At 42.2% G+C, this 23,999-nt stretch overlaps 1 protein-coding gene across 1 annotated transcript in view; it reads left to right on the forward strand.

Annotated features, from left to right (window-relative positions):
* The window catches only part of ninj1 (ninjurin 1), a 62,674-nt gene that overhangs the window by 33,592 nt on the left and 5,083 nt on the right, over nt 1–23,999 (forward strand). The window contains exons 2-3 of the mRNA XM_073072189.1: nt 4,479–4,704; nt 16,026–16,193. Of these exons, the coding sequence (XP_072928290.1) occupies nt 4,479–4,704; nt 16,026–16,171 (372 nt within the window). The 3' untranslated portion in view covers nt 16,172–16,193. The remainder of the gene's footprint in view (nt 1–4,478; nt 4,705–16,025; nt 16,194–23,999) is intronic.

Raw genomic sequence — 23,999 nt, forward strand, 5'->3', positions numbered from 1 at the left:
CAGAGCCCGATTTAATACTTTGTAGGTTCATTTTAAGGAATACTGTAAACTCCCACGTGTATACTTCTTGGCATTACTCACTGGATGGTGATCAAACACTGAGTAAATTATTTCCAGTCTTTAACTCAGGAGTCTTATGCCAACTATAGTACCCCTCCCACCACAAATAAAATCACCTTGGTCCAACTTTTATGGCTCATTGCCACATCACACAAGACTTTTCCTTATGAAACACTCTACTGTGAGCTATGATATTGGTTGAGATTCCTTTCATTTCGAAATCTGGTACACTGGCTTTGTTCGTGTATGCATCATCTGACAAATCTTTTTTCGGACTATCAGGTGTATGGCTCCAAAAGCTGGAAATTAAATGTAAAAGTGCTCATTATCAAAAAAAAAATTGACTCAACCCACAAAATGTCTTCAATCACCTGCCTTATCGGTTCCCCTCTAGTGCAATTAGCTGGACATATTAATACTTGTGTCTTTTAGAACTCAGTTGAGAGACACTTGGTGCTGTCAAGCGTCTGTCAGTGGTAGGCATCTTCATCTTCATCTCCATCTCTGTCTCATCATATTTTGTACTCTTTTACCAACAGCAAAATACCTGGTGATAATTGTAACATTGGTTAAAACTCTTTCACCGTTACTGTAAAATTATGAAACAGATATATAGATTGTGTATGTTACAGTGTAAAATAATAAAAGGTTTAATTTATTGAAATTATTTTAGACATAAAATTTAGTTCCATTTTGGAAACATTCCGGTCCGGAAATTGGACTACTATTTTAGGTGAACTAAAGTATTGTCACATTTAGCACTAGCACCAAATTGGGTCCTTTTCCCAAAATAAAAAAAAATCACAAAATTAGTCACAGAAGGGGATCAGGTCTTAAGGCACGCTGCACGCTAGATTAACAGCAGCAACTTACACAATGGCTGCTATGAAAGTGATGAGGCAACAGAGAAAAGGAAGCAAGTTCTCAGATTTTCAGAAAAGTTCTTAGAAGTTCTAGTTTATGCCAACAAGGACTTTCAGGAAACCCTCTAGAGTCACCTTTAACAGAACCTGGCAGGAAGAGCTGGCCAAAGTTGACTGGATGGATAGCCTAGCAGAAAAGACAGTGGAACAGCAATGGCAGGTGTTCTTGGGAATAATGCACAAGGTGCAAAATCAGTTCATCCCCCGGAGAAGGAAGGATTCAAAGGGGGGAAAGGGGCCACAGTGGTTGACAAAAGAAGTCAGAGATTGCATAGCATTAAAAAAAGGGAAATATGACAGAGCTAAGGTGAATGGGAGGACAGATGATTGGGAAGTTTTTAAGGAACAACAGAACTTAACTAAAAAGACAATACAGGGAGAAAACATGAGGTACGAATGCAAGCTAGCCAGGAATATAAAGGAAGATAGCAAAAGCTTTTTTAGGTATGTGAAGAGAAAGAAGATAGTTAAGAACAATGTTGGGCCCTTGAAGAATGAATTGGGTGAAATTGTTATGGGAAACAGAGAAATGGCAGAAGAATTTAATGAGTACTTTAGATCTGTTTTCACTAAGGAAGACACAAGCAATCTCCCAGATGTATGGATGGGCCAAGGACATAGGGTAACAGAGGAAATGAAACAGATTGACATTAGGAAGGAAACGGTGATGAGTAGACTGATGGGACTGATGGCTGACAAATCCCCAGGTCCAGATGGTCTGCACCCTAGGGTACTAAAGGAGGTGGCCCTGGAAATTGCGGATGCATTGGTAATCATTTTCCAATGTTCCTTAGATTCAGGATCAGTTCCTGAGGATTGGAGAATGGCTAATGTTATCCCACTTTTTAAGAAAGGAGGGAGGGAGAAAACAGAGAACTATCGACCTGTCAGCCTGACATCGGTGGTGGGAAAGATGCTAGAGTCCATTATTAAGGATGAAATAGTGGCATATCTAGATAGCAGTGATAGGATTGGGCCGAGCCAGCATGGATTTACCAAGGGTAAATCATGCTTGACTAATCTGTTGGAGTTTTTTGAGGATGTAACCAGGAAGTTAGACGGGGGAGATCCAGTGGATGTAGTGTACCTCGATTTTCAGAAGGCATTTGATAAGGTCCCACATAGAAGATTGGTGGGTAAAATCAAAGCTCAGGGCATCGGGGGGAAGGCATTGACATGGATTGAAAACTGGTTGGCAGATAGAAAGCAAAGGGTAGCGGTGAATGGGTGTTTCTCGGAATGGCAGGTGGTGACTAGTGGGGTGCCACAGGGCTCGGTATTGGGACCACAGCTGTTTACCATTTACATTAACGATTTGGATGAAGGCATAGAAAATAACATCAGCAAATTTGCTGATGATACTAAGCTGGGTGGCAGTGTGATATGTGATGAGGATGTTAGGAGAATTCAGGGTGACTTGGATAGGCTGGGTGAGTGGGCAGATACTTGGCAGATGGCGTTTAATGTGAATAAGTGTGAGGTTATCCACTTTGGGAGTAAGAACAGGAAGGCAGATTATTATCTGAACGGTGTAGAGTTGGGTAAGGGAGAAATACAAAGAGATCTCGGAGTCCTTGTTCATCAGTCACTGAAGGTGAATGAGCAAGTGCAGCAGGCAGTGAAGAAGGCTAATGGAATGTTGGCCTTTATTACAAAGGGAATTGAGTACAAGAGCAAGGAAATCGTCTTGCATTTGTACAGAGCCCTGGTGAGACCACACCTGGAGTATTGTGTACAGTTTTGGTCTCCAGGGTTAAGGAAGGACATCCTGGCTGTAGAGGAAGTGCAGCGTAGATTCACGAGGTTAATTCCTGGGATGTCTGGACTGTCTTACGCAGAGAGGTTAGAGAGACTGGGCTTGTACACACTGGAATTAAGGAGATTGAGAGGGGATCTGATTGAAACATATAAGATTATTAAGGGATTGGACAAGATAGAGGCAGGAAATATGTTCCAGATGCTGGGAGAGTCCAGTACCAGAGGGCATGGTTTGAGAATAAGGGGTAGGTCATTTAGGACAGAGTTAAGGAAAAACTTCTTCTCCCAGAGAGTTGTGGGGGCCTGGAATGCACTGCCTCGGAAGGTAGTGGAGGCCAATTCTCTGGATGCTTTCAAGAAGGAGCTAGATAGGTATCTTATGGATAGGGGAATCAAGGGATATGGGGACAAGGCAGGAACCGGGTATTGATAGTAGTTGATCAGCCATGATCTCAAAATGGCGGTGCAGGCTCGAAGGGCTGAATGGTCTACTTCTGCACCTATTGTCTATTGAAATAACTAGAATTGTCCCTTCTGGTGTGAAAATCCTTGCTCAATGGCTACTTCCTGGTCAAACAAAATGTATCAAGGACACAAGAGATTCTACAGATCCTAGAAATCTTGAGCCACACACACTAAATGTTAGAGGAAATCCTCAAGTCAGACAGCATCTACATAAAAGTGAACAGTCCATATTTCAGGCCAAGACTCTTCATCAGGATTGGAAAGGATAAGTACAGAAGCCAGAATAAAGGTAGGGGGAGGGGGAAGAGGACAGGCTGGCAGGTGAGTCTAGGTGGGAGAGGGAGGTGGGGATTGAAAGGGAATAATGTGAGAAGTGAGATGATAGGTGGAAGAGGCAAAGGACTGAAGATGAAGGAATGATAGGAGTGGACAGTATTCCACGGAATAAAGGGAAGGAGGTGGGGAACCAGAGGGAAGTGTTGAGCAGTTCATGATGGTGGTGGAGAACAAGAAGGGGGGGCACAGAAATTAGTAAAAACAAAGGTGATGGGGGGAGAAAAGCAGATGGGAGTGATTACCAAAATTTTGAGGAATCGATGTTGACGCTGTCAACTTGGATCATCAAGAGGGAATATAAGGTGTGGTTCCTTCTTCCACGCCATGGGCAGTAAAGGAGGCCATGGACCGACAAGTCACTGTGGGAATGGGAAATGGGTGGTCACTAGGAGATCCTGGCTGTGGTGGTGGACTCAGTGAGGCTGTCCAACAAAGTAGTCCCCCAATTAGTTCCATGTCTCAGCATTGTAGAGGGGGCCACGCCAAGAGCATGGGGCAGAGTCAGTGATGCCGACAGGTTCACAGGTGAAGCACCACCTCGCCTAGAAGAACTTTCTCAGGCCCCAAATGGCAGTGAAGGAGAAAACGGGGGGGGGCAGGTGCAGCACTTGACATGCAAGGATAAGTGCCAGGAGGGAGATTGGTTGGGAGGGACAAGGAGAGAGAGTAATCCCGGTGGAAAGTGGAGTGGAGTGAGAGAGAAAAATAGATACTTTTTTGTAATAAGTTACTGCTGTATAACCGTCCTCAGTACCCAGTACACCAGTCTGAATCACAATTTGATGGATGATGCTAACATTAGAAAAACATTAACCAGCCTATTAGAGTCAGCAACAGTCAGAAATTTTAAGAATAATGATTAAACAAGGTGAATCTTCAGCTTTATCAGTGCTATGAAACTCACTCTATTCTCACCATATTTACCTCACAAAACAGCGTTCGAATAGAAGAGGAAACCGACCCATGAATTTCAATAATTATGCCAACAAGAAGAGTGCAGCAGAAAGTATGCTGGATGTCGCACTACTAATGGCAAATGCGTCTCAGCTCAAAGCGGTGGTAGATCAGGGATCCAGCTTCAGTTATTATGTGCCTCTCATCATTCTCATTGGAATTTCACTGGTATTTCAAGTTGTGGTGGGCATCTTACTAATATTCATTGGTAAGTTAATGCTGAATTACTTTCAGATAATTACATGTTGAACAACTGTCTGTTGTTAGTACACCAGATGAATTCCTGATGTAAAAATTAACAATATATTGGGATAATTATGGAAGAGAATTTGTAAGCAAAACTTGTCACACGAGTATTTTCAAATGCTTATATATTAATCAACAGCATATTAGTACCAAATAATTTTGGGTTATTATGCAGTGAATAAATTATTTTGAAAATTTGTCATAAACTGGATCAACAAATTTGTGGATGACACCAAGATTGAGAGTATTGTAGACAGTGAGGAAGACTATCAAAGCTTGCAGCGGGATCAACCAGCTGGAAAAGTGGGCTGAGAAGTGGCAGATGGAGTTTAATGCAGACAAGTGAGAGGTGTTGCACTTTGGGAGGACAAACACGGGTAGGGTTTACACGGTGAGCGGTAGGCACTGAGAAGTGCAGTAGGGTAGAGGGATCTGGGAATACAGATCCATACTTCCTTGAAAGTGTCACAGCTAAACAGGGTTGTAAATAAAGCTTTTGGTACATTGAGCTTCAATAATCAAAGTATTGAGCACAGGTGTTGGGATGTTTTGTTGAAATTGTATAAGATGTTGGTGAGTCCTAATTTGTAGTATTGTGTGCAGTTCTGGTCACCTACAGTACCTATAGGAAAGCTATCAATAAGATTGAAAAAGCGCATGGAAAATTGTGCATAGTACTTTGCAATACATAATGGTAAACACTAAATTACCGAAAAAACTATATATAAAAAGGTAAATTAAATAAGTAGTGCAAAAAGAGAGGAAAAATACTGAGGTAGTGTTAATGGTTTCATTGTCCATTCAGAAATCTGATGGCAGAGGGGAAGAAGGTGTTCCTGAAACTTTGAGTGTGTTTTCAGGCTCCTGTACCTCATCCTTGATGGAGTCAATCAGAAGAGGGCACGTCCTGGGTAATGGGGGTCCTTAATGATGGATGCAGCTTTTTTGAATGCGTTCTGGATGTTGGTGAGGCTAGTGCCAATGATGAAGCTGGCTGAGTTTACAACTTTCTGCAGCTTTTTCCAATCCTGTGCAGTGCCCTCTCCATACCAGATGGTGATGCAACCAGTTAGAATGCTCTCCACAGTACATCTGTAGAAATTTGTGAGTGTCTTTGGTGACATACCAATTCTCCTCTAACTCCTAATGAAATATGGCCTTGTTTGGAATTGCATCAATATGTTGGGCCCAGCATAGATCCTCAGAGATGTTGACACCCAAGAACTTCAAGTCGTCAAGTCACTTTTATTGTCATTTCGACCAGAACTGCTATGTACAGTACATAGTAAAAATGAGACAACATTTTTCAGGACCATGGTGTTACATGACACAGTACAAAAACTGGACTGAACTACGTAAAAAACAACACAGAGAAAAAAAAAACAACTACACTAGACTACAGACCTACCCAGGGCTGCATAAAGTGCACAAAACAGTGCAGGCATTACGATAAATAATGAACAGGACAATAGGGCAGTAAGGTGTCAGTCCAGGCTCTAGGTATCAAGGAGACTGATAGCTTGGGCGAAGAAACTGTTGCATAGTCTGGTCGCGAGAGCCCGAATGCTTCGGTGCCTTTTCCCAGACGGCAGGAGGGAGAAGAGTTTGTATGAGGGGTGCGTGGGGTCCTTCATAATGCTGTTTGCTTTGTGAATGCAGCATGTAGGGTAAATGTCCATAATGGCGGGGAGAGAGAGACCCCGATGATCTTCTTAGCTGACCTCACTATCCGCTGCAGGGTCTTACGATTCGAGATGGTGCAATTTCCGAATCAGGCAGTGATGCAGCTGCTCTGGATCCTCTTAATACAACCCCTGTAGAATGTGATGAGGATGGGGCTTGGGAGATGGACTTTCCTCAGCCTTCGTAGAAAGTATTGAAACTGCTCATCCTTTCCACTTCCGATCCCTCGAATGAGGACTGTTGTATGTTCCATCAACTTCCCCTACCTGAAGTCCACAATCAGTCCATTGGTCTTATTGATGTTGAGAGAAAGCTTGTTGCCACAAAACCATTCAACCAACTGATCCATCTTGCTCCTGAATGCTTCCTTGTCTCCATCTGAAATTCTGCCAACTATAGATGCATCATCTACATAGATGGGATTTGAGCTGTGCTTAGCCACACAGTCGTCAAGAGAAAGTAGAGCAGTGGGCTAAGCATGCGTCCTTGAGGTACACCAGTGTTGATTGTCAGTTAGGAGGAAATGTTATTTCTGATCTGTTCTGACTGTGGTCTCCTGGTGAGGAAGTCAAGGATCCTGTTGCAGAGGGAAGTACAAAGGCCCAGGTTTTGATTGCGGTGAACACTAAGCAGCCCAAGGAAGGTATTACTATTGTGATCCAAGGCCACGTGGAGAGCCGGTGAGATTGCATCTGCTGTAGACCTATTGTGTCGATAGGCAAATTGCAGCAGGTCCAGGCCTTGCTTAAGCAGGAGTTGACTCTAGCCATGACCAACCTCTCAAAGCATTTCATCACAGTAGATGTGAGTGTCACTGGGTGATAGGAGTCTGTGCCAGGTATCCCTGAAGATGGAGCTCAGATATAATGGGGGGTGGGGGGCAAGGTTGTTGTGGACCATTAAAGTCTTATTTGATTTTAAACTGTAAATAGTGTGTTTTATGAAGTCCTGATTATTGTATAATAGTGCATGGCTGTAATAATGCAATATTTGAATAAACTTTTATATATACATAGTCAAAGCCTGCAGAGCTCCATCGCTGACAGCCACATCTGCACCTTATACCTTACTGTCTACCTGCACTGCACTTGCTCAGTAGCTGTTACTCTTTATTCTGTGCTCTGTTACAGTATTGTTTTACTTTGTACTACCTCAATGCACTGTGTAATGAGTTGATCTATGAACAGCGTGCAAGACCGGCTTTTCATTGTACCTTGGCACGTGACAAGAAATGTGAAAATAATAAATTCTAAACCCTGAAATAATAATTTCAGAATATCTGTCCTGGGCCCAGCAATCATAAAGAAAGCACAGTAGCGCCTGGTGAAGTTTGAAAAAATCCAGCATGACATCTACAGTTTTGAGAAACTTCTGTAGATGTGTGGTGGAGAGTATATTGACTGGTTGCAACAAGACCTGGAATGGAAACACCAATGCCCTTTAATGAAAAATCCTACAAAACGCAGAGATATGCCTGAGTCCGTCAAGGATAAAACCCACCCAACGTCTGCATGGAGCACTGTGCAGGAAAGCCACAATCATCATCAAAGACTGCCACTACTCAGGCCATGCTTTCTTCTCAGGAAGAAGGTACAGGAGCTTCAGGACACACAGCACCAATTTCAGGAAGAGTTATTACCCCTGAACCATCAGGCTCTTGAACCAGTGGGGGTACATTCATTCAACTTCACTTGCTCCATCACTGAACTGTTCCCAACACCAATAGACTCACTTAGAAGGATTCTTCATCTCATGTTCTTGATATTTCTTGCTTATTTATTTATTATTATTATTTCTTTCTTTTTGTATTTACAGTTTGTTGCCTTTTGCAGATTGGTTGTTTGTCCATCCTGTTGGGCATGGTCTTTCATTGATTCTATCATGTTTCTTGGATTTACTGTGCCTGCAAGAAACTGAATCTCAGGGTTGTGTGAGGTGACATATGTGTATGTAGATAATAAATTTAATTTGACCTTGCAATTCCAATGAACAGTATGCAAGATGAGTGTGCGCTGTACGTTAGTACATGTGACATAATAAACCTATTCCAATCCCAATTTCATTTTCCATCGAAGTAAAATTTATGTTTCTCTGAAAAGTAACAGTTACCATTCACTTACAGAAGAGCCAGATTTGAGGAACCTTTTGAAGGTTCAAAAGCTTAAAAACACTCAGATTAGATCAGTGTTCATGATGAAACTGTTGGACCCCACTCCACCCTCTGAGACCTTACTCTGCATCCTGTTTACATTGAAAACTCAAACACTTTTCTGTAACCATAAAGTATCTTCCAATCCCCATGTTTAGATCTAACACATCTTTTCTTGAATGACACAGAGAAGCATCAGATGGGTCCAGGCATCACACCCTTAGGGACCTTGTCACCAAACATCTTATCCAGCCAAACGTCATGAGGATATGTGCTCCTGGTGACAGTTCTTAGAAGAGCAATGGTATGCAACCTTCACACCATCTTCTTCACTTGTATGTATGGTTGCAAAAACAAGTTCATGTGTGTCCAGCTTCCTCTCCAGCCAAAGGCTCATTCTCAGCCGCTGTTGCAGACAACAGACCATAGCTACTGAGATACGGCATACACAAAAAAGCAATTGTCCAGCACTTCTACATAGCAGAGCTCTTTAGAATGGGGACCGAACCTCAATAGTTGTAGAAGCCTGCCCCCTCAGCTGCAGTGTTGCACTCTTTCCTCAGCATGAGAGAACTAATCACATCCAAAGTAGAGGTGAAGTTCACCTGGGTCTGCACCATCTCCCACAAGAACGTGGGTAAGGGTTCCTCCAGGGAGCTCATTTGGCAGCCTACATACTTCCATTAGCATTTTATAGAACCTTTCTAAGACCCTCCAGTGAAATGTTTCCCAGTTGTGGGGTTCGTCTGACTACTCTGTTCATTTGACTGGATGACTTCCGTGGAAATCCTTCCCCTTTGGTCTGACTGCAGACCTCTACTGCTGGGTGTCTCTCCTCATAAACCTTGACTTCTCTACTTGCTCTTCCCTCTAGACATGGAGAAGGGAAGGAAGGGAGAGAGATGGACATGGGGAGAGGAAGAGAGAGAAAGAGGGCGAAATGCCATAGAGCATACAAAAGAGGCAAATGGAGAGCTGAAGAGGTGGGGCACAGGGAACAGAGAGGCAGAGTCATTGAATAAAAGGACAAAGAAGAGAGGGAGAAAAGCGCAAAGAGAAAAACTGAAAGGGAGATAAAAAGACAGAGCAGCAGGGACATGGCAAAGTAAAAGGGAGTGAGGTGAGAGGTCGAGAAGGTTGTGCACGTGAGAGCATGACTGAAGTGCCAAGGAATGTTTTAGAAGAATGAAGATGAGATGAAGGCTGCATGTAATTGTATCAAGTTGTGATGACTCAATCAACCTTGGTCAGTCTTCTGAGATCATGATGCTGTCTGTAAACAAAAAATAGCCCATCCTGCCACATTTCAAATTATAGTTGGCAACTTTAGCCAGGCATTAAGAAGAGGGACGCCTCACGTCTTAATAAGCTGGTAAGGAAGGCGGGCTCTGTCGTGGGCAAAGTACTGGAGAGTTTAACATCGGTAGCTGAGCGAAGGGCGCTGAGTAGGCTACGGTCAATTATGGATAACTCTGAACATCCTCTACATAGCACCATCCAGAGACAGAGAAGCAGTTTCAGCGACAGGTTACTATCGATGCAATGCTCCTCAGACAGGATGAAGAGGTCAATACTCCCCAATGCCATTAGGCTTTACAATTCTACCGCCAGGACTTAAGAACTTTTTAAAAGCTATTATTAATGCTTTTTGAGATAGTGATTTAGATGCATATCATATTTTTTACTGAGTTAAGTATTGTATGTAATTAGTTTTGCTACAACAAGTGTATGGGACAATTGGAAAAAAAGTTGAATTTCCCCATGGGGATGAATAAAGTATCTATCTATCTATCTATCTATCTATCTATCTATCTATCTATCTATCTATCTATCTATCTATCTATCTGTTTGAAGAAAACCCTGCCCAGTTATCACCAGCATGTAACCAGGTGCACCAGAGGTCCCAACACACTAGACCACTACTACACTATGATAAGGAATGCCTATCATTCCTTCCAGAGACTGCACTTTGGCAAGTCGAATCACTTGGCTGTACCCCTGCTACCTGCATACAGACAGAGTCTAAAGAGCAACGTTCCAGAGATCAAGACAACTTAAGTGTTGGTCGCAGGAGGCTAAGGAATGGTTACAGGGTTGCCTTGAGTCAGTGGACTGGGCCATGTTCATGAACTCATCTGAGGACCTGAATGACTACACCAGGGTCATTACAGACTTTATTAAAACAGTTGTGGATGAGTGTGTCCTAACAAAATTGTTCGGGGTATTTCCCCAACCCTGGATGAACAATGAAATCTGGAACCTGCTGAGAGCCAGATCAGAGGCATTTAAGTCTGGAGATCAAGAATGCTACAGGAGGTGCAGGTATGATCTCTCAGGCAAAGTGTAGATTCCAGACGAGACTGGAATCACGGGGAATGCTTGACAGCTGTGCAGGGTTTGAATGCCAGAACCTTCTACAAAGCTAAATCCTGTGACATAGGGGATAGCAGAGCTCCCAGATGAGCTCAATGACTTCTACGCTCGCTCTGACCACCAGAGCAGCGATGAACCTTCGTGCAGCCCCATGTCTCCCGATGATCCTTTTGTCTCAGTATCTGAAGATGACCAACAGGCTGCCTTCAAGAGAGTGAATCCAAGGAAAGCATCCTGTCTGGGTGGAGTACCTGGCTGAGTACTGAAGATCTGTGCTGATCAACTGGCTGCAGCATCCACGGATGTCTTCAGCCTCTCACTTCGGCAGTGTGTGGTACCCACCTGCTTCAAGCAGGCTTCAATCATACCAGTGCCCAAGAAGAGTGTGGTAACTTGTCTAAATGATTATCGCCCGGTGACTATATCAGCTCCTGTCTGAATGGTGACTTGGATCTGCTCCAATTTGCCTACCAAAGCAACCAGTCTGCAGGAGATGCTATCTCATTGGCTCTTCACACAACCCTGGAACATTTGGACAGCAAAGATGCATACATCAGGATGCTCTTTATCGATGGCAGCTTGGCATTTAACACGATCATCCCCTCGAAACTTATCAGTGAACTCCAAGACTTGGACCTCAGTACCCCCTTGTGCAATTAGATCCTGGATTTCCTCACTTGTAGTCCCTAGTCAGTTTAGAATGGCAAAAACATCTCCTCCACGATCTGCATCAGCATAAGAGCGCAGCAGGGATGTGTACTTAGCCTCCTGCCTTTCTCACTTTACACCGATGACTGGGTGGCTAATTACAGCTCCAACACCATATACAAGTTTGCTGACGAGACCACTATTGTGATTTGTATCAAAAAATGGGGTGATGAATCAGCATACAGGAGGGAGACTGAAAACTTGGTTGAGTGGTGTATTGAGAACAACCTCTCACTCAGTGTCAATAAGACCAAGGAACTGATTATAGACTTCAGGAGAGGGAAACCAGAGGTCCTTGAGCCATTAATTATTGGAAGATCAGAGGTGAAAAGGTAACTTTAAATTCCTGGGTGACCTATCCTAGACCCATCATATAACTATTATTGCAAAGAAAGCACAACATCACCTCTTCTTCCTCAGGGGTCTGTGGAGGTTCAGCACGTCATCAAAAATCTTGGCAAACTTCTACAGATGTGTGGTGGAAGGTGTACTTGACTGGCTGCTTTATGGCCTGGTGTGGGAACACCAATGCCTTTGAGCGGAAAATCCTGCAAAGGTAGTGAATTCTGCCTAGTACATCACAGTTAAAACCCTCCAAATCATTGAGCACACCTGTATGAAACTTTGCCATAGAAAAGCAGCATCCGTCATCGAAGATCCACTCAGGCCATACTCCCTTCTCACAACTGGCATCGGGTAGAAGGTACAAGAGCCTCAGGACTTGCACCACCAGCTTCAAGAACAGTTACTACCCCTCAGCCATCAGGCTCTTGAATAAATGGGGATAGCTACACTCATTTAAGCACTCTATTCTGTTGTCATTTCATGCTCGTTATTTATTGCTATTTATTTATATCTGCATTTGCACAGTTTGTTTACAGTTAACAGTTCCTGATGTTTACAGTTTACAGGTTAAAATTGAGGCTCGCTAGGCGGTACAACTGGAAGGGCCAGAAGGGCTTATTCTGCGCTATATCTCAATCAATCAATCAATCAATCAATCAATCAATAAATAAATAAATAAATAGATGACAGAACAACCCTAAGTTCTGCAATTTAAACTTGTAATCAGATCCTCCATCCTGGAGCTATTCCAGTCAAACTGCTTTAGGTTTCAAAAAAAGGTTCCAGTCAAACTGCTCTAAAAGACTGTAACATCCTTCCTTAAGTGTGGTGACTACAACTTCCCTAACTCAAAGTTAGTAAAAGTTCGGGAAAGCTTCCTTTTTCGTGCCCAATACCTCTATTTATAAATCACAGGATCCAATATTCTTTGCTAGCCACTCACTCAATATTTTCTTCCAAAGTCAATGCCCGTGAGCTGCCAGGCTCCTCGGATTCTGCTTATTCTACATAACTGTGCCTTGGCATCTATACTACCTCTCCTCTGCCAAAATGCACCAGCCAACATGACTGCACAGTAAATTTTGAATGATTTCTGAAAACTCATGCAGACAATATCTACTGCATTTCCTTCATCACCCTACAGTGTAGCTTATTAAAATATAATTTTGATTAGTTAAACATGTCCTGTCTTTTCCTAATACATGTGCTTTGACCTGGGTTCAATTCCCACCACTGCCTGTAAGGAACTTCTACATTCTCCCTGTTACCGCATGGGCTTCTTCCATGTGGTCCTGTTTCCTTCCACATTCCTAAGACGTGCTGGTAGGTAGGTTAATTGGTCATTCTAAATTGTCCCGTGATTACTGTAGGGGATGCTATGAGGCGTAGCTCAAAGGGCCGGACTGTATTCCACACTGTATCTCAACAAAATAAAAGTAAGAAGGAAGGTCTTTACACACTTTCCTAACAAGGATGTCATATTTAAAACTTCCCAAATTTCCAGCTGTGTCAAGGGAAGACAGAAAGATTATGGAATCCCATCCACTATTTTCAACCTCCCTTATCCACTGCAATGCAAAACTGGATGGACCAGGAAATGATCCATCCTGAGTATAGATTACTGATATACGGACTATCAATTTACACCCCATTCATTACATGCTGTGTCCTCTTCCTCAATACAAAGTGCTCAATAAGTAATCTAGCATTATCCCACACTTCTAAGAGTACATCACATGCTTTATTTTCAATAGGTCCCACAGTAACCTCTTATTATTAACTCACTATCTTCATGCCAACCAAAGATTCTTGGGGTCTTTATACTTTTTGTAACATTTATTTATTTTTGTAGTTTATAGATTTGTATGTCTTTTTCCTGCTGCCACAAAAGAACAAATTCCACATCATATATCAATGATAATATATTTGATGTGATTCTAAATTAATTTGCCTCTATTTTTATATCCTCTTTTTTACAATCTTACTTCCTTTCTCATTTCCAATCTCAAATTATTGTAAAAATACACTTGAAATGTATCATATGTCTTGCTTCATTATATCCTCTGCCTCTCCCTGCATATAAGGAACTCTGGTTTTCGTTCCTGTATCTTCCTCTGCTGAGGGAATATATCAAACTGAAGCACCTCCTTGAAGATTAAATATTGTTTCGTCGTTGTTTTCCTGTCATTATTGGGTTAAGGTTTTGCCCTCTTATTCCAATAAATTTAGTCCTCAGAAATTCTATTTAGATTGTCCTTTGCTCTTCCACATTTTTAATGTTAACCAAATGAAATGATAAGTATGGGGTGAGATTGACCATATTAGTTTGCTCACCATCAACAGGTCCAGCAACCAACTATGTTTGAACATTCTCCTGAATATGTTTCAGAAAATCCTTCCCTTTCTTTCCTTTAACTCTAACGTTGTTAAGATTTACGCTTAACTACTTAAGTCCCCCAGTCCTATTGTTTTTTTATCATTCATTCTTTGGGTTTTTTCCTCTCTGTTTTGTGGATGTCTGCGAAGAGTAAGAATTTCAGATTGTATACTAGATACATTCTCTGAAATTAAATTGAACTATTGAGCACTATACATTATTTTCACATCAGACCAAGGAACTTCGGGAGAGGGAAACCACAGGTCCATGAGCCAGTAATCACTGGAGGATCAGAGGTGGAGAGGGTCAATAACTTTAACTTCCTGGGTGTCACGATCTCTGAGGTCCTGCCCTGGATCCATCGTCTAAGTATAATTGCAAAGAAAACACGGCAGTGGCAGTACTTCCTCAGGAGTCTGTGGAGATTCGGCATGTCATCAAAAACTTTGACAAACTTCTGTGGCTGGGAGGTGGGAAATGAGCTGACTGGTTGTTACGACTTGGTGTGGGAACTGTGGTGAACTACATATACCTGTCTGGACACGCCCCCTGCTGACTGCTCCTGTGGCTCCTCCCACAGACCCCTGTATAAAGGTGATGGAGGTCTGAGCCCGGCCTCTCAGTCTCCAGGATGTAGTATGGTGGTCACTCACTGCTCGTTCCTTCTTCCAGCCAATAAAAGCCGATATCTCGCTTTTACGTCTCAGAGTGAGTTATTGATGGTGCATCAGGAACACTAATGGCTTTGGGTGGAAGATCCTTCAAATGGCAGTAGATTTGGCTCAGTGCATCATGAGTAAAACCCTCCAACCCATTGAGCACTTCTGCATGATACATTGCCGTAGAAAAGCAGCATCCATCATCAAAGATCCTCACCACCCAGGCCATGCTCTTTCCTCACTGCTGCCATCAAGTAGAAGGTGCAGGTGCCTCAGGACTCACACCACCCAGGCTCAAGAACAGTTACTACCCCTCAACCATCAGGTCCTTGAACAAAAGGGGATAGCTACACTCATTTAAGGACTCTTTTATCTTATTTCGTGCTCATTATTTATTGCTATTTATTTATTATCTGCATTTGCACAGTTTGTTTACATTTTTCAGTTACTGTTCTATAGATTCGCTAAGTTTGCCCACAGAACAAGAATCTTGGGGTTGTATGTAGTGATGTGCACGTACTCTGAAAATAAGTTTTACTTTGAACTTCGAAGTTTCCCTGAAGATATGCTTCTCATTGTTAAGAAAATGGATTCTGTCCTTGGCCCTCAAAGATGACCTCTCTTTCTGTAACTATTGCCACTGTGTGTCATTTTTTTTTTCCCTTCCTGATATTTTTCAACACATTGGATCTCTGAATGTTAAGCCCTTAAAATGCATGTCATTTTAAGGCATGCTGCATTATTTAATTGTGAGTAGACAACATTTCAAACATAGCTCAGTCAATATCGAAATGTGATAGAATTTCTGTTGGGCTGCCATCTCATTTAATCTGCCATAGTTTGAATCATAATTCAACAATAGCACATGGTAAAGTTAATAATTTAAGGATTTGAAGTAATGTTTATTGGACATTTTTAAAATTATTTATTAGTGAACCTTTAACTGCATTGTTTTTAATTGCTCAATGACTGCGTTTTATCTTTTCTAGTGAAATACAATCTGAATGACCCCAGGAAGCAACCCACGCTGGACACCCTGAACAACATTACCACAGGCCTGGTGTTTATAATCGTTATTGTGAACATTTTCATTACAGCATTTGGAGTGCAGAGACCTTATCACCCAGGAAATTAGTAGTCTGTTTAGTAACTGCAAAGTAAGTTATACAGATCAAGGACAAAGCCTGTACTGGGACCCTTTATATATAAGTTAAAGTAATTGTTGTAAATTGACTAAGAAATATTCCGTGGATACGTACAAAAATCCACTTGCGTGCCTCCTGAATATCTTTTGTACTGTAATAATTAAATATGTGCTTTCATTACTTATTTTAAAATGTTGGAACATCCAACTTATATGATATTTTCATAAAGTGCTTTTGGCTTGGTGAGGGTTGAAAGCACAGGCTACAAAATAAACCTCACATGCCTTACTGTCAAACACTTCAAGATGATGAAACTTACTGTATAATCATTTGTAATCAGTTATGTACAGCAAGAAAAATCAAATTGTAGCTAAAATTCTTCCTTGCTCTTGTTAGCAAAGCAGAATTCATTTGAAAGTACTTTACTCAGTCAGAAACAAGCTCATAGGCACATGGGTATTTACTCATTCTCCCTACCCTACAATTACTCCAGCTTAGACTGAGTTACCAGAAGGGAAGAACTGAGGCTGCCAAAGTTATAAAAACACAGAAATTAGGCTCACTTGCGCTCACTTTTTAGACTTGTCCTGTGCAAGCAATCAAGGTGACTTTGTACATATTTTGCTACAAATATACATTTTGATCCTAACAGTTCTGTATACTCATTGCTCATTGGCAGAAAATAAATTCAGATTGTAATTCACAATGTGGTGAACTACATATACCTGTCTGGACACGCCCCAATGACTGCTCCTGTGGCTCCTCCCACCGACCCCTGTATAAAGGTGATGGAGGTCTGAGCCCGGCCTCTCTGTCTCCAGGATGTAGTATAGTGGTCAATCACTGCTTGTTCCTTCTTCCAGTCAATAAAATTGATGCACGTCCGCGACCTGGCACCCGCAGGAGCAGCAGACCACTACCCCGAACACTCCACGGTAACTATTGATGCACCATCAATAACTCACTCTGAGACGTAAGAAGCGAGATATCGGCTTTTATTGACTGGAAGAATGAACAACACTACATCCTGGAGAATGAGGCCGGGCTCAGGCCTCAATCGCCTTTATACAGGGGTCTGTGGGAGGAGCCACAGGAGCAGTCAGCAGGGGTCTGTGGGAGGAGCCACAGGAGCAGTCAGCTGGGGGTCTGTGGGAGGAGCCACAGGAGCAGTCAGCAGGGGTCTGTGGGAGGAGCCACAGAAGCAGTCAGCAGGGGTCTGTGGGAGGAGCCACAGGAGCAGTCCAGACAGGTATATGTAGTTCACCACAACTATGAACCCTGTACCCAAGGTGACACCGCGCACACCAAGCCCTACACAGACTCCTCACGACACTCATGTACCGGGAGTCTCGTATGCGTATATTCCAGGTGCCTCGCACACGCGTCTCAGAGTGAGTTATTGATGGTGCATCACACAAATAATGTTTTGCTGTGCAACTTCATTTTGCAGGTTTGTAAATGCTGATTAACTGGACTCTGACAACTAGCACTTGTTCCTCAATCAGACTTTATTTACAACACTTGTGTAGCGGGGAGAACAGCATGGCCCTGTTACCACACTGGTTTGAAGTCTGAATAAAGAAATGCTGTTTTTATACAGAAATTGATACAGAAGAAACTCTGAATCCCCTCATTTGCATATTTAAGTACCAATCATACATATTTCAGGTGCTAAATTAAATCTGAGCGTTAGTGAAATAACTGTCTAATAGTAAGAATCTTTCAGTTGCATCTTTATCTTGTCCTGGTATGCTCAGTGATCTTGGACCCAGGCTTGAATGGGTTCAAGGACCATGGTCAGCCTGGGTGTCTGCACCGTGCCTACATACTTGTCTCTGTCCGCTTATCATTTTGACTTGTTGCCTTAGTGAGCTTCAACACAGAGAAAGGCTGTACAACGTGTCTGCACTCTGTTTGGTAAGCAAACCATATTAACCCTTACTTTGCTGCAGTTTCCACAGTACTTCTAACTTTCAATTTTGACTCTGAATATCCAGATGCTGCTGCCTTGCAGGTTCATTCGTGGTTTAAAAGCACACTGCTGAGATCTGACCAACCACCCTCCTACATCAGGGTAGGCTACCCAAACACTTTCCAAAGCCCATTGCTTCTGCTGAAGCCCAGACCTTTCTTTGCATTTAACAACTCAGACACTCATGGTACGTGATCTTGCCCCAGAAGGCACACAGGTGTCCATCAAAGAACACTCTATTCCTAGACATAACTTAGAAGCACAGTATCCTATTGGAACTGCTCTGAAGTAAATCATCTTCAATGGGAGTTGCCCCAGATTATATCTGACTCCTCAAGAAATAACTTACCCCAGGCTCTCGTGCCCAGACTGCTCTTTCCATTGAGTTTCAAGGTCACCTTGATTCTCAGCTTCCCTGATTTAAGAGCTTCCCAAATGGTCATGCCTCCTACTTTCTTGCTAGTTGTTCCTTCGGCGAGGTCACACGGGCACATTAGCCACTGAGGAATGACTTTGTCTCTTGGTCATACTGGCATTGCCTCTCAGGCCAGTTATCACTTCAGTCGTGTCCTCCTGAGTTCTGGTCTTCCTGTTCTACAGAATTTCTTCATGATGACTACAGAAATAATTGGCACTTCCAAAATACATTGATTTACCTCACGGTAGCCTCCCTGTTAACTCTTGGGCATTGAACTTATTTACACTTGCTGGGGAGTGTAGCTTCATCCTAGTACCTTTGTGGAAGTGGTCCACAGCAAAGTGCTTGCAAGCCTGCTGAATTGGCCAGATTGGTTTTGTTTTACCTGTCCATTCTGGAATAAACAATCTACCACTTTTCTAAAGGCTTTTTTAAAAACTTTACTGTAATTTTGTGATTCTTTTAGCGGGGTGCACTTAAGAACTTTAGCTACTGCATACGCACAGCACCAGCTAAGTGACTCAAAAAGCTCAGAGGTTGATTTGTAGACAGACTCGTCTCATTTCAGACCACTGACCACAATTTCAACATATGCTGTATTAAGAATTAACCATATGGAGCCACTGTTCCTAGTAAACCATGTGATTGTCAGGGCAAGACATCAGATTCAAGCTTGAAAACTATTGTGTTTGTCTTTCCGCTTGAGGAAGTTGCTGTAATACTGTGTTGTGTCACTAAAACAGGACAACAATCTGGTTCAATGGCATTCTGTATTTGGTGTACTGTATGTGCAAAGTTGGTTTGTTCAACACTTGAATAAATCTATCCACAACCAGTCTGACCTCCCTAAATATCCTTGGAAAGGCTCCACAGCAGCAAAACACAATTGTAGATAAAACACGTGACTTAAAATAATCCACTTATTTCACAGCTGCTTGAAAGGGTGTGATCTTTGAATTGTTTTGGCCTTACTCAAATTGCTAAAATCCAATTGACTTATAGACAGTAATTTCAGAATATATCCGGTCAAATCAACATTCACACGTTTTTGGCATTGATGCCCACTTGATCCTTCAAAAGTCATTGAGTCATAGAGGGGTACAACACAGAAGTAGGCCCTTTGGCCCATCCAGTCCATGCTGAACCATTTAACCTGCCTACTCCCATTGACCTGCACTGGGACCATAGCCCTCCGTACTCCTACCATCCACGTATCTATCCAAACTCCTCTTAAACATTGAAATTGAGCTCACGTGGACCACTTGTGCTGGCAGCTCATTCCATACTCTTATGACCCTCTAAGTAAGAAGATTCCCTTCATATTACCCTTAAACTTCTCACCTTTCACTCTTAACTCATGACCTCCAGTTGTAGTCCCACCCAACCTCAGTGGAATAAGCCTGCTTGTATTTACCCTATCTATACTCCTCATAAATTTGTATAACTGTATCAAATCTCCTCTCAGTCTTCTACGTTATAAAGAATACAGTCCTAACCTATTCCATCTTTCCTTATAACTCAGATCCTCCAGACCCAGCAACATCCTGTGAATTTTCTCTGTATTCTTTCAACTTTATTTTCATCTTTTCTGTAAGTAGGTGACCGAGAATACACACAATACTCCAAATTAGGCCTCACCAACGTCTTATACAACTTCAACATAACCTCCCATTTTCCGTACTCAGTATATTGATTTATGAAGACCAATGTGCCAAAAGCTTTCTTTACAACCCTATCTGCCTGTGATGCCATGTTCAGCAAATTATGTACCTGTATTCCCAGATTCCTTTGTTCCACCACACTCCTCAGTGCCCTACCATTCACTTTATAGGATCTATCCTGGTTGGTCCTACCAAAGTGTAAAACCTCACAACTGTCTGCATTAAATTCCATCTGCCATTTTTCCAGCTGATCAAATCCCTCTGCAAGACATGTTAGCCTTCCTCACTGTCCACTACGCCCCCAATCTTGGTGTCATCTGCAAATTTGCTGATCCACTTAACCACATTATCAGCCAGATCATTAATATAGATGACAAACAACAAAGGACCAATCCCTGCAGCACACCACCTGTCACAGGCCTCCAATCAGAGAGGCAACCATCTACTACCACATTCTGACTTCTCCCACAAAGCCAATGTTTAATCCAATTTACTACCTCACCTTTAATGCCAAGCGACTAAACCTTCTTGACCAGCCTCCCATATGGGACAATGTCAAATGCCTTAATAAAGTCCTTGTAGACAACATCCACTGCCTTGCCTTCATCCAGTTTCCTGGTAACTTCCTCAAAAACTCTATAAGATTGGTTAGGCATGACTGACTACGCACGAAATCATGCTGGCTATCCTTAATTAGCCCATGTCTATCCTCGATCAGTCCATGTCTATCGAAATATTTATATATCGGGTCCCTTAGAATACCTTCCACTAATTTCCCCAGAACTAATGTCAGACCTACAGTTTCCTGGTTTCTGTTTAGAGCCTTTTTAAACAATGGAACACCATTGGCTATCCTCCTATCCTCTGGTACCTCTCCTATTGCTAAGGATGTTTGAAGTATCTCTGCTCGGGCCCTGGCAATTTCTGCACTTGCCTCCCTTAGGGTCTCAGGGAACACATTGCCAGGCCCTGGCAACTTTTCCAAAACGATGAACATGATTTAACATTCAATTGAATTTTCCTTGTACTAATCTGCATTGTTGAAGGTTTACAATTTGGTTACAAATGCATCTACCTCCATGCTGAAAATTACTTAATGCAACAGCCATAACTTTAAATATCAATACATTGTTTAAGTTGCAGTCTTTAAACATGAGATGTTGCATGGCTTCAGTCCAGTCAGAAGTCATCTGGACAAGATCGCAGTGAACAATGCTTCCTCAGGCGACTTCATCCGGATAGTCCACGTAACTGGTCCCTTCACTTCTTCTACATATTCTTTTTATTATAAATGTGTTTCTATTACTGTTAGAGCCTGTGATCTGCAATTTAAAGATCGATTGAGCCAGCTAGCACTTTGCTGTCTCTAAGAAGATTCCAGTTGGGCAAATGGCCATGAAGCCTGGAAGCTTAGAGACAGGGTGCGAGCTCATGATTGATCTAATTTTCACCGATCTCACCAGTTAAAGCATTGAGGAAGATTGAGACATGGAGGCGAGTGCGGAAGGTGAGCAAGTGTTTAGTGCCAGCCTCTCGCTCGCTGCTGCTGGAGGAAGGTGTCTGTGTGTGACAGTCTCTGGGCCGCGCGTTGTTGCCGGAAGAAGTTACCTGTGTGTGGTAGTCTCTTCCTGTCAGTGCTCCCAGGGGAAGGCCCCTGTGTCTCTCTTTCCCGTTATGCTGTCGGAGGACGTTACCGAAGTTCAGAGTCTGCGATTTAAGGATTTGATCGTGGTTCTCTTAGACTCTGTCAGTTTTGTCTTCTATTTTCTGTTTTTCGCCTGTTCTTTCTTGTTGTCATTTGTGCGATTTGTTTGTTGTTTTTGCGCGGGGGCGTTGTGTTTGGGGCTTGAGGGTTCTTTCCATTTGCGCAATTTGTTTTTTACTTTGGGGGGGTTGGGGTTTGATGCTGCCTGTGCGATTTGTTTTTTCTGTATGGGGGGAGTTGCTGTTTGCGCTATTTGTCGATTTTTGGCATGGCGGGGTTGATGTTTTTCTTTGAATAGCTTCCATGGTTTTCTTTGTTTGTGGCTGTCTGGAGAAGATGAATCTCAGTGTTGTATACTGCATGCATTCTTTGATAATAAATGCACCTTGAACCCTGAAGTGAACATAGTTGAGAAATGAGAAAATTGTTGAGGAAATAATAAAAATCACTGGTTAAAGTGGATGGTTAAAGGCTTCTGCAGATAGGCAAAGAAAGGGAAAGATATTGCTGCACATCTTCACTGACGTTGTGCCAGTTTAAATTATCCACTCAAGTTCTGTAGTTTTTGTTAACTTTCAGGATGCAACTGTCAGTGACTTTTCCAGCATTTACTGCTCGGCTGTGAGCTGATAAGAGACCCATGTGGTGCAGTAAATTCATGACATTTGGTACAGATTCACAAGATGATTTTTTAAAAGTAACTGCTGTGCAGCCTTCCAAATGTCAGCCCAGTCATTTGCATTAATCCCATCAACAGTGCAGTTGAGTGATAGAAAGTTCCCTTGTACTCCCTGAGATTTGAGGCTTCCTTTTAAAATGCGTGGCTCCTGCCACGTCAATTGTCTGAACTGCAGCTGTGAAAACACTTTTTTATTTCTTGGTGTCCAGAAATGGATAGAAAAGGATTCCAGGGATATGGGTCAAATATGGCCTAACTCACTTGGATGTACATCTTGGATAGCATGGACAAGATGGACCAAAGGGCCTTTTTCCACATTCTGACTCTAAACTGAAGCCTAGAAATTAATGGTATATTTTGGAATAATGAAGGCATTTCCACTCATTAAGGGATTATTTGAATAAATTGGACAACAAGGATTTTGCTTCCAGAATACTTTTGGGTGTATCTTACGGATTTTGGACTGCTGATCATGAAAATCACCCTGAAGTTACCCTATCTTGCACCACTTTTTGAAATTTTCCAGACTTGATCTCCATAATTCAAGTCAAAATAGCTGAGGCCAAGATTAAGGAGGGCATTTTTGTTGGTCCACAGATCAAACAGGTCATCAATGACAGGAAATTCACAGAACTTGTAGCTGGACCAGAGAAAATTGCATGATGGCATTCGAGGATGTTGTTGAAAATTTTCTTGGCAACTACAGAGCACCAAACTATGTGCAGCTGGATCACAACTTGCTTCAAGCATACAAAATCATGAAGTGCAACATACCACTAAAGATTAATTTTCTGCATTCCCATTTAGACTTATTCCCTGCGAATTTTGGCGCTGTCAGTGTCAAGCAGGGTGAAAGGTTTCATCAGGACATTGCGGTCATGGAGAAACAGTATCCACAGGAATCCATGAATGCTGGCTGATTATTGTTGGACCCTTAAACAGGAAGCCACAGATACTGAGTACAAACAAATCATCAACAAAACATTTTTAGCTTAGTTGAACTATTGCAAAGTGTCAGCACTGTTATGCAATTAAATGCATTATATTCAATACAAATTAACTTATTATTTCTCCAAACTCCTACGTGATACAAGTAGTTTGAATTTATACTTCTGTTAAGCTTCAAGCAGACTATCTTAAGCTAAAAAAAAGATTCTGAGGAAGCAACACTTTTGGAAAAAGTGTGTTGTCCAGTGTTATTAAGAGAATGATCGGGTATTAAATTGACTGTCTTGAATAAATGCTTTATAATTGGACTTGGTGGGATAAATTTCCTGTCTCCATGTTGTATGATTTCGTAATACCATAACTGTGTGTTTCTGTGGAAACGAGTACAGAGTTAGTGTGGCGAAGTGGTGTTGAATATTGAAAGATCAGCACGAT

The sequence above is a fragment of the Hemitrygon akajei genome, chromosome 19 (assembly GCF_048418815.1).
Source record: "Hemitrygon akajei chromosome 19, sHemAka1.3, whole genome shotgun sequence".
Classification (NCBI taxonomy): Eukaryota; Metazoa; Chordata; class Chondrichthyes; order Myliobatiformes; family Dasyatidae; genus Hemitrygon; species Hemitrygon akajei.